Source organism: Lepidothrix coronata, unplaced genomic scaffold (genome assembly GCF_001604755.1).
Source record: "Lepidothrix coronata isolate B3197 unplaced genomic scaffold, Lepidothrix_coronata-1.0 Scaffold105, whole genome shotgun sequence".
Lineage (NCBI taxonomy): Eukaryota > Metazoa > Chordata > Aves > Passeriformes > Pipridae > Lepidothrix > Lepidothrix coronata.
This window is the reverse complement of record NW_016690285.1, coordinates 3,149,990-3,161,733: the sequence shown is the minus strand read 5'-3', so window position 1 is coordinate 3,161,733 and position 11,744 is coordinate 3,149,990. Positions and strand designations below refer to the sequence as shown.

The following is an 11,744-nucleotide window of genomic DNA, read 5'->3' as shown; positions in this document are numbered from 1 at the left end:
TGGCACTCAGTGCTCTGGACTGGGGGACAAGGTGGGCATCGGGCACAGGGGGGATCCATGGGCTGGGAGGGCTTTTCCAACCATTTAGGTTGCCTTCTGTGATTCTGTTGTAAAGACTTATTTTAGTGCTGTATTATTCTACACAACATTACAGATTTATTTATTTTTTTTTTAGAAATTCGAGAGTTCTGGATTTTTTTGAGGGGGAACGTAAGTAAAATAGGAAGTGTCAATCCTGAGTTTTGAATGAAGTTTGCATTAAAGCTTAGAAGGACCTCCTCTTTTACAAATGATTACTGCAGTAGTACCATTTGGATGTGTTTCTAATTTTCCTTATGCTGTCTGTAAATACAGTAAGTTCACGTAGCCATACTTAAAACAGTGAGTACCAAAATACAACAAATTTCAATTTGTACAAGGAATGCTTGTTGGGCTCAAATAAGTCCTGTCATTCATAGTGACTAAAAAAATACTTAGTCATAATTATTTGTGTCTATTTATAGGTCTCTGTATACTAACAATAGTACATTTTTTGTAGCACGAAATAACGCATGTGTTTGCAAATGCTACAGACTTACTGCAGGTGCAAAGTTAAACTATAATCCCTTTTGAAAGGGATTTTTATTAATTATTATCCTCAAGAATAATTCTAAAATTTAGTAGACATACATGTATGTAATATGTGGTATACACAGTATTTTTCAGTGGCCTGCCTCCACAGAGTAGCAGTTTAGATTAATTATAATCACAGATTACTAAAAATCCATGTATTCTTTACCTGTGGATAGAAAATGTTTAATTGGAGGAAAGTATGCATTTAAGAGTTCAGAATTAAAAACTAAAATGTTTAATAATATTTTTCCTTCATAAATTATCTGAAGGAAATAGGTTTTGTGTTTCTGCTGTTGTTCGGAAGTGAATAGTCGTAGCCTTCATATTCAGTATATTAGTAGATACTTTTTTTTTGGTGACATATGAGTGTAAGTAGTTGATTTTTCTGTGTTTGCAGAAAAAAAAAATTAGTTTTCTTCTACATGTGTGAAAATGATGTGTGATAAATTGGGCTGTAAAGACTAAAAGCAGTGAAGTCTTTGGGTGTTGTGGGCAGTGCGGCTGTTGGCAGGTGGTGCAGAGGGTGGGCAGTCCTGTGTGACAGACTGTACCTCCCATGCCAGCAGAGTTTTCACTTTGCCAGAGTGCTGCCTCTTGTTCTGCCAGCAAAACCTGGAGACTTCTTCGGTACATAGAAGTGGCCGTGTATAAAAACTATTAGTGATGAGGAATTAACAATTTAGTTAAAATGGGCACAGTGTATCTTCACAATGTTTTGTGTGTTTCTCCATGGATTTTGCTTTTGTATTTGCTTTGTCTTTTTAAGATTCATTTTTAGTGACTGAGAGGAACCAAGGGTACTGCATCTTTCTGGAGTCACAGATAACAGCTTTTATGCTGGCTTTCCAAGGGAGCATTGGGGAAGTCACTGTCTAATATAACTTTAGATTAGAAGTGCTGTTTAACACATCAGTTTTCTAAATTGTTTAAAATAGAACTTGGAAAAGTGGATCTTTCTTGTGTACTTGGCATTGTGTTTCACAGGTACTGGGAGTGAGATTTTGTAGCAGTTGTTTGACTTAGGCTCAGTACTTGCCCCCCTCACTTTCCAATGGTAAATCTGAGAAAGGGTGTTGCCTCTGTTCCTGGGAGACTCCAGGACAGGAGCTGGTTTCTTGGGAGTTTCCCTGTTCAGAGTTCAATGTGCTTTGTCTCGTTGCTTTTTTAATAATACAGGGACTCTGAGAAGATTTCTTCCTCACCTTATTTATACTCTGATCCTGACTCACCATCAACTGACGCTCTGGCAGATTTAGTCAGAGTCTGTTGATGCTGCTACCGCTGTGCTAAGACATCACTGTCTTGACTGCGTTTTTTAGGTATTTGAGAAACTATTTCTCAACAACTAGTGTTTTTAAGAATAATTTTACTATCTGTTTTCCTTAAAATTGCACATGCTTGTTCAGTGAAATAAGTCTGGTAACTTTTGATTTAGACAATTCATGGCACAAATAAAAATGTATTATTTTGTATGAGAAGCTCATGAGGAAACAACAACCAAAAAAACCTCCTACCAACTTACAGGAGTTCTTATATTTATACTACCTTACCATAATTACTGGGCCTTTCCTTAAATTAAGAGTCTACAGTATGGACTTTTGGGCACATACTACAGGTTCTTTAAAGCTGGTGTCTGTCAGAGAGCAGCAAGAGCAGGACTGCTCTGCGAGGGACAGGCTGGCAGTTGAGGATTATGCAGGCAGGGCTCTTCCTGGCTCCGGCACAGTCCCACAGGATCTGGACACTGCTGGTCACAGAGTCAGACATAATAACGGAACCTGTCAGGCCCAGGGCCCATCTCTGATGTTGTCTGATCAGGAGTGGCAGAAGATGGGAGCTGATGCTGTCCTAGAGGAAAGCTAGAATGTGATACATGGGATCTTGGTAGGAGGGCTGGGCATGGGCAGGCTGCAGTGTGGGCTGGCTCTGGCAGGGGCTGAAGGGGCCAAGCTGGGCTGAGCTGAGCTGGAGCTCCCTGGCACAGAGTGTGGGTAGTGGTCCCAGCTGAGACCGTAGGCCTTCAAGTAGAAGTGTGATCGAACTCTGAACAGCACTACCCCATTTCCTTAATGCTGCAACTGTGCTGGGTTCCCTGGTGGCTGGGGGCTGTTAGTGGGATGTACTTCTCGTGTGAAGGTCTCGTAGGAACCTCTCAAGAATTTAGTACAGATCCTGAGACGCAGTTAGCACAAAGAGCCCTGTAGTCCCTTGTGATTTCCTTTCCTGCCATGGAGGACATTTCTCTTCTCTCTTACAGATATGGAGTCTGGAGAGCGGTTAACGTCACCATCAGTCTCCTCTGCTGCAGCTGCTTCCACTCCAGCATCGTCGACACCATCGGGAGCTTCAGAAGGATCGAAAGGTGGCCTTTCCACGGGAGCTGCGACACTGAGTTCCACAATCAGCACATGTGGTAAAAATGACTCAAGTCTATATTGCGGTGTAATTATAGTGTTTGTCAACGTTTGTAATTATTATTACAAGTCAATATAAAACGGTTGCACAGATGCATCAGAGAAAAATGTTTGAGGTTTTTTTGTTTTGCCAAGCAACATTCATTTCCTGTGAATACATTTTACGTAGTACTTATTTATTGAAGGATTGAAATTAATTAAAAATTGCCTCTTTAAAATGCGAAAAAATTTCAGTTCACAAGGCTGCCTTGAAAGCAAGGATCAAGTAAAGGGTTGATCTAGCAAACTCTATGCCACTTTCAGATTAAGATCTAATAATCATCATGTTCTCAGCATTCAAGCCCAACCCATACTGTATTTTTATATTTGGATGAATAGTTTGTTATAGTGGAACTTGAAAGGGTCTTGGATAGTCTTGACTAGAATGAAACATCTTGTCTTGAATCACAAACATGTATAAAAGATTTCTCCGTGCAAGAATCTAATTTTTTGTGAATGAAACTCATATTTCAACTGAATGATTCCTATGTCATCGACAGAACAAGAAATGGTAAATAACTCTTCCCTGCCGCTTCTCTCTTCACTTTTGAAGAGATGATTTTTTTTTTGAGAACATTCTTTTTGTTAGCCTGGGTTTTACTGATTCTTATGACATATATTGTAAATAGAAATTTTTTCATCTTAAATTCATGGTAATCCACTGCTTTCAGAACAAACTTGGTTCTTGCAGTAGAGTGAGCAAAAGTATATTCTACAAATTGAAAAAATCTTCTGCCTTGATAGTACAGAGTGAGTAGATTCCAAGTTCCCTCCTACATCCTGCACGTATTCATTTGCAGCTGCCCTGGGAAGAAAAGTAGGAACAAGAATGTCTGTGTAGCTAGAGTTATGTCTCACCTGTTTATTTTAATTTCTCTAAAATCAGTCAGAAGAATTCTTGACTAAAACTCTTAAGGAATAAATAACAACGTATCATATTTTTCAGTCCTCCACTGCAAATTCAGCTCCAAAAGTGGTTTTTGGCTGTGTTCATTAGCCTGTGCTGTTTGAATTGGTTCTCAGTGGTGGTCCCCAGAATGTAGCAGGAGTTCATTAGCGTGTGGCTATAAATGTGCAGTTCCACCCTGAGGATTTCTGTGACTCCTTTATCTCTCTTTGCTGCTTTTGCTTTGTAGATACTACAGGATGTAATTTTGTATGTCCCGTAACATTGCATGTATACATAAGACATATGTTTGGTCTGCCAAAATTCAGTAAGACCGAAGAGATGAATCATGTAATAAAGATCCTCAACTGTCAGTTTTGGTCTTCACTAGAAAATCCCAGTACTTCTTCAGTAAAGGACACTGAAAAATTCTATTCTCAACCTTTATTTTAAAAAAAAGGTTTCATTTCTGTCTGGTGGCTAATGGTCATAAAGACTGATAGTAATTCTCAGGATTCATTTTTTTGATGGTCAGATCCTTTGCCTGGCTGCATCTGATGCTTTAGAACATATATATTTTGTCAAAGACACTTTGTCTTCCTAAACCAAGCTGGAATGTAGCTCACTCTGTGCTGTCCCATCAGTTTTATTTCTGAGTATATCTGTTTCTGTGCTGACACAGTGCACTGTGGTTACTGTTGTATCCACTCAGAAAAGGTAGAGGCTGTCCTAGAGAAATCCCACAGAGGTGTTTATGCTGTCAGCCAGCCAAAGACTTTTCCCGTGAATGACCCATCACTGAAGTTGTAAGATTCCTGAACGTACAAGCTACTCTGAAGCCAAGGTAGACTAATATTTTAGCCTGTTCCTAAACTGAGGTGTTCTTCACTTCTGTGATATTTAAAAAAACCCCATGAATGTCTGTCCAATCTCAATCTGATAATTAAATTATCTTAAAATTTAAAAATGCATTTCTCTAGTATCTAATAAAATAATTTTTTTAAGAATGAGCAATTATTCTTACTAAGAGAAGGTAAAGGCATCTTAATCTATGCATTAGATTAGAGAGATTCTTTTAATTCCAGTTTATCTCTTTATTTTCTTTGCAGCAATCAATAGTCTACTAAGTAGTTTCTGCAATAAATTTGATTGCATATTCTATCAAGTCCCCACAATACGTGGTGAGTTAGGACTGGCAGTCTTTATGCTTTGCCAGGGAGATTAGACTACAAATAAATTATTTTGGCATATTCCCAGGTCAAAAAGACAAAGCACCTGTGTGAAACCATTATGGAATATATCACATACTGTTAGTTTAATTGGTTAATACAGACTAGTTGCTGAATAATTAAAGCATTCTAATCAAGTAAACAGGAACTTTGCTTGCTTTCTTCTTGTTCACCCATTGCTGAAAATAAGAAGACACATTGGAAAAGTAAATTGACTCAAGAAAGAGGTTTAAATTCACCCTCACAAGAATGTTAGCAACTTTGAAAGAATATAAATCAACAGCTTTTTCTCATATGAGAACCATAGTTCAGTGTTTTGTGTCTATGAGAGTTGCCATGTTATGGATACTTTTTAAAATGCAGCTTAGAGGGGCTGTGCTCTGTGTGTATTCATTATATTCTTAATTCTTACCTCTTCAGAGTTAATCATCACCAGTGTTTGTGCCTAAATTATGTATCAACTTTCTCAGTAGTGTGCAGTTTTATCTATCCCTTTCTAAAATTTCTTTTTTTTTTTTTTTAAATTAGTCCAAGTCTAGCATCTTTTAGCCTATGATTTATGAAGGAAAGTTGAAGAATGAGTTGAGTCCTGTGTGTTTGGTTCTGTGAGAGCATATTTGGAGTTTATTAAAATGCCTTGTGTTTTTGAGGTGCTTTACTGAGATATGCAGTGCTTTTCATTTAAATGAAGAGTTTTTTGATGTTTCTCTATTTGTTTGAAGGCTTTTGTTTTTCAAACCAGTGTTGGACTGGGTGATGTTACTTATGAATGTATAAACCATTTCCAGCCTTTTCCATGCTTTACAGCTTTTTACACTGAGAGACCAGTACTAGGAAATCACTCACATAAGTAGTTTGGAATCACGCATACAGGGAGTTAGGAAGACTTACTGGTGTTGGGAGGCATGTAGAACGCAAACTTTGCTGCCACTGTAATGATTAAAAGACAACAGAGAGAGGAGGAAAATACACAGTAATTTCTGTCACCCCAAGCAGTTCTCAGATTTGCTGTGTAAGGTGGAATTCCCTTAAATACCACATTATTTTGGTATTTCTGCTGATTGGCACATTGATACTTTGTGTTTATTTAAGTATTTATTCCTTTTTAGCTCTTTTGAAAAGCTTGTATTGCACCATGAAGTTCATTACTATTAACAAAGGCATTCACAGTTATCATTCCTTGTTCCTAAGAGACTGGCATTGTTGAAATGTACGTTGCCCTTTGGAGTAACGCTCTCAATCATTATCTGTGCAGTGGCTAGTAGAATTTCAAAAACTGAGCTCAAAAATATTTAACCTATTTGAAGGAAGGCAAGAATGTTAAGGAGTGAGGTTTAATATGAGTCTTAGTTATGTGGAGCATGTCTGAGGTAAGTTAGTAACTTGAAGAGCAAATTTAATAGGAAAAATTAAGGAACTAATAGAATTAATTGCTAAACAGACTCTTAGTGTTTTCATCCAGTCAGAAAGCGGGAAAATGCCGTTACAATTCAGTTTATTGTTACAAGACTTGGTTTCCATTTTTTCTTTATTTTATTTCTTCCCTGTTTTTAAATGTGTATTTAAAAATGGATGGCTTCTCTTTTCTGGACACATTAGATAATGGCTTAGCTAGCACACAGTGCATCTTTTTATAAGGCCATAGTAATGTGTAATATAGTGTAAAGTTACCAACTCTTTTTTTTGTGTGTGATGAAGAAAGATGGTGAACAATCTCAGGTCTTCAAAGTATTATGAAACCTTGCAATGCAGTGTTGCTCATTAGCATCATTAAGAATCACCACTGTTGTCTGTGAGAAGGAAGCATTGTGGAAGAAGATACAGAAATGAGGTTTGGGTTGGTTGTGATGGGTTTTGAGGTTTTTTTTGGTGATAATTTACAAGCTGATGTTAAAGACATTTGAACTACGTTCAACAAATGTAGAACTGAAATACAGTGCATTCAAACTCAGGTCAAAAGGATAAGGAAATACTGTACACATCACCTGCCATGGTTAGCATCAGTGCAGTTAAGGGCAAATGAATTCCTGCTGTTCTGTTCTTCTGGTTATGTATGCTTTTATATCTGGGAATTCCATGCTTTGTCTTCCATCCCCATGTTCAGGCTATCTCAAAAATTGAAGTTTAACTGTGAAACTCCTATGAAGTTTCCTTTATCAGGATTATAGAATTTCTGGTCCTTTGTTTTTTGTCTCTCACCTATATTACTATGAATTCTTGCCTTGTCCTAACTTATGAACACGTGCTGACTTGCTATACTGTGCTTGCTCCCTTCTGTTCTGCCCTTTCCCAACCTTCCAGGTGTGCAGCAGCTCAAATAAACTCTCTTTTTACTTCTTTCTGGTCACTTCCTGTTTTCTTTTTCCTTTTCACTTCTTTTCCTTTCTGCATTAGATTCACTCTCCTTACTGTTTAAAGTATGCACAGCTCCACCTATGATTAGGTTTTACCTGTAATTTTTACAATCCAGTTCATCTAGCTGTGTTGTTTTTTTTCTCTCTTGTATTTATTTTCAGAATGCATATAAATAAAGCTGATGGCTTTAATGCCTTAAGACCAGAGTTGCTGCAGGAAATGTGTGTTGTTTGAGAAGTTCCAAACTGTTTTGTTTTAACTCTAGATTTAATAAATCTGCTTGCTTGCTCTCTATCTCTCTTGATATCTATATGAATGCATATATATATATATATATATGCACATATTATATATATGCATATATACGTATATGCAATATACTTACTGAAATATTGAAATACACTGTTTAAACAACTGAAGTTCGTTTTGGTTTCCTTTGTGGTGCAGAGTGGTGGCGAACAGCAGACACGCACTCTCGTCCCGGGGCAGCTTTTTTCCCACCACTCTTGGGAATTCCACCACTGTTTGCACCTGCTGCACAGAATCATGATCCTGCTTCGTTCCACTCGAGAACTACGGGAAAAAGTAGTCGGAGCAGTACAGACAAAGGTAATGGCTGCAGTTGTAGAGGGAATAATCATGTTGAACTTCTGCACATGCAGAAGTTGGAATTTGAGCTTTACCTTTGATCATTCTTCCCACTTGCAAACAGTTCTATAAAAATTGATCCTGTTAGCTAAGCACGAGGCATACAGGTGTGAGCTTTCAATAACAAAATATTCTTTTGCTAATATTTCCCTCCCTCTTCTTCCTTAGATAGTGTGTCTGTGACTGAGTAGTAGGGAAAGGTTTTCTTTTAACGTGTGCAGTTTCTGTAGGAGGCCTTGCAGAGTGACTCCTGTTCCTGTACACATCTGAAGTAGGCACCAGGCCTTGTTTGTGGGGAGTACGGAGGGAGAGATTGCTGCAGCTGCAGGGTATTGCTGAAAAGAGCCCCAGGACAGCATGTTCTTGCTCTTCAGTATTTATGTGGTATTGCACGCCTTTGGAAGATGTGAGATACGTTGGTTTGGTGTTTGATACTAGGTCTGCTCAGCTTAGAGGAGAAGAGGCTGAGGATGACCTCACTGCTGTCTGGGGCTTCCTCATGATGGGGGTGGAGAAGGAGGTGCTGGGTCTCAGCTCTCAGGTGTCTGGTGAGAGGATACAAAACAGTATAAAGCTGCAGTGGAGAGTTCATGTGGCTGTTGGAAAACGTTCACAGAGAGGGTGAACAGGCTCATTTGGACAGAGCTCTTAGATCTGTGGTTTAACTTAAGTTGTCCTGTGTGGAGTCAGGAGTTGGACTTGATGGTCCTGACGGGTCCCTTCCAACTCAGCATATTCTATGATTCTATGACTTGAAAACGGACAATTTCAGATTTTTTTCTCCCCCCTCCCCCCACCCCGCATCCCTTACAGCATTAATTGTGTTTGTCCTTTAAATCATGGGTGTTCTGTATGTTTAAACCAACTCCAAATTGAAATGACACTTGGATAACAAATTTTTGGTATATGTGGGGAGTAACCTGTAAGTAGTCTAGTATATTGTTATGTGCTTATGGAAGCTAGGTTAGTGTGACTGGAGCATCTCAAAGAAAGTATCTGCTACTTCAGATTTATTTTAAGTGTCACTTTGTGAATCTGTCATCTTCAGGTGTAAATGGATCACTGAATGGGAGCAGTACCACTGCAGTGTCTGCTGTCAGCACGTCTGTGCTCTCCACGAGCATTGCAACGTCAGCAGGACAAGGGAAAGCTGTGACCTCAGGAGCAGGAGGGCGCAAATACAACCAGGAGCAAAGCAAAGTTCAGCTTCTGGACACCAGGGCTGACAAAATCAAAGATAAGGTAAATACACAAAAAGAAACTGAAGATTCAGACAAAAATTGACAGAAGTGTTCTGCAAACAGTAGCATTTTTAAGCCTTCTTTCCGAACGCCAAATATTTTGGGTTCTTCCTCTCTTTGCCTGTTTTTATTTTTTTTCTTTTGAAATTTCAGTCAGCATGCTTGTCAGCATTGCTATCTTCTCCTTTGTGCAACCATTTGTCTTGAACTGTAAATTCTGTACGATTGAGAGACTTTCTTTTGATGTGGGCACTGATTTTAGACTCCAGTTTCACTTGATTAAATACTGAGTTGCTGTAAGATGATGGACTAGATGGACAAGTAGCTTTCTTGAGAGTGTTTTGCTCTATATCTTAACATTTAAGTTTTCTGTCTGGAGCAGATAAGTTTCAGGTTCTCAAGGGTTTTGTTTCCTAAGTTCTATTTGTAAATTTTCTAATACTGAAGTGGAGGTGGTTCTTCGTAGTCTTACTCAACATTTGTAATGCTGACATTTGTAACTTCTTTCCTCTGAAACTTAGAGGTAATTGGTATTTGTAAATGTAATGATTTGAACAAGCTTTCCAATGAAAACATACAAAATACTCTAAATGAGAATTCCATCATGAGGAGGATTAACACACTCCACCACCACCCCTCCCCAAAAAATCTGTATTTTTATTTCAGTGTGCTAGAATGAAGCCATGGCAGGAATTGAAGTCAGAGGAATAAGTAAGGGGGCATATGGGAGTATTTTTTGCTGGGCTTTGTACAAATGATGTTACATTTCTAAATTTCAAATATAACAACTCTTGCCTCTTCTTCTAAAAGGTATGGTTTATTTTTAAACATTTTAGCTATACTTCTCTAAATGTTCCTTTCTTTAGGATTTTGGTTTTTTAGTATTCATCTTCTGACTTCCTCAGTCATCTCCTTAGTTGTAGTTTACTTTTGAGGATGATATCTAAAAAAATGTAAAAATAAATTTTTAGGTTTTTTTTTTTAAAGAAGGCAAAGCTGATCCAAACTGCTTTTTACAGTTGATGAAAATCTAAAGAGTTACATTTTGTGCAATGTTTTCTTCCTGAATTGAATTCTAGTCCTGTTGTCCTACCATCTTGGGGAATCCTCAAGTGCAGTCTGATAGTAACTTGTATTCCGTGAATTTTTTTGCCTGTAGTGTTTGAAAAACAACTTCTCAGTTGATAGAAGCATTGATCATCAAAGTTGTAGTTATAAGTTCTCATCCAGTTTCTTTTGTCTTGTGTGTGTATGTGATGATTCAAAGGGTTGTACGTAACAGTGATAAACCAAAAATGTGTCCGAAAAGTGACTTTAACACAGTGTGGGATCCTCACTCATCACGGTATATTTGTGGCGTATCATGGTATGTCTGTTGAGCATAACAGTGTTGGAGATAGATGTCATTGTGATGCTCTGATACACTGTCCGTGACCAGGCCTTAATTTGATGTATTGCTTTGAAATGTAGTGATGCCAGCTGTGTGTGGTCAGAAGAATACTGCAGTGGAACTTTGTGACCAGTTTTTAATTTTCATCATCTTGTGAAACACTTTCTCTTTTAAGGACAGCAGATCACTGTAGTCTAAAGTCTCACTGTTCTTTGTTCCAAGGAGTATGTGTAGTAATAAGATTATGTAACGAATTAAAGCTGAACCATTAACAGAGAATTCATCTTTCTGGTAGAAGCCTAGAAAAAAAGCAATGGAAAGCTCTAGTAACAGTGACAGTGATTCGGGCTCCTCTTCAGACACCTCAAGTGAAGGCATAAGTAGCAGTGACTCGGATGACCTAGAGGAAGATGAAGAGGAGGAGGAGGACCAGAGTGCTGAAGAGAGTGAAGATGATGAATCTGATTCTGAAAACGAAGCACACCACAAAAGCAAGAACAAGGTAGGTGTAACACCCCACCCTGCTGCTCACAGTCCTGTCACTACAGGCTGTTTGTGACACACTGACTGTTCCCGTCTGTGAAAAAATAGCAAGCAATATTTAACTGCATGTTAATAAATGCTAAGAATACTTTTTTTAGGTTTGCTTCAGAGTTTTCTGTTTATGGTTTTTTTTGCTTCCTTTGTGTGTGAGCATGTCTATGTACTGCTGTTCTTTCCGGGCTAGGAGTTTAAGAGCTGGTAGACTCTTATGTCTGTTGTAAAATAGGAAATACAAAGAAATTAAGTACTGTGTGTTAATAGTGCATTGGAAATATATCTTTATGGATGTTGCTTCAGCAGGTGGTTTTTTCCTACTAGAATGGTTACTTTCCCTGGTAGGCAGCAGAATGAGAAGATTTGAATTTTTTTGTATCCTGTTAGGTTTAC

The 11,744-nt window shown here is 38.2% G+C and overlaps 1 protein-coding gene across 14 annotated transcripts in view; it reads left to right on the top strand.

Annotated features, from left to right (window-relative positions):
• Positions 1 to 11,744, top strand: part of BAZ2B (bromodomain adjacent to zinc finger domain 2B) — a 115,229-nt gene that overhangs the window by 57,421 nt on the left and 46,064 nt on the right. For all 14 annotated transcript variants that reach the window (XM_017823725.1, XM_017823737.1, XM_017823736.1 and 11 more), the window contains 4 exons: positions 2,870 to 3,025; positions 7,983 to 8,144; positions 9,232 to 9,425; positions 11,110 to 11,316. In XM_017823725.1, the coding sequence (XP_017679214.1) occupies positions 2,872 to 3,025; positions 7,983 to 8,144; positions 9,232 to 9,425; positions 11,110 to 11,316 (717 nt within the window). In that variant the 5' untranslated portion in view covers positions 2,870 to 2,871. The remainder of the gene's footprint in view (positions 1 to 2,869; positions 3,026 to 7,982; positions 8,145 to 9,231; positions 9,426 to 11,109; positions 11,317 to 11,744) is intronic.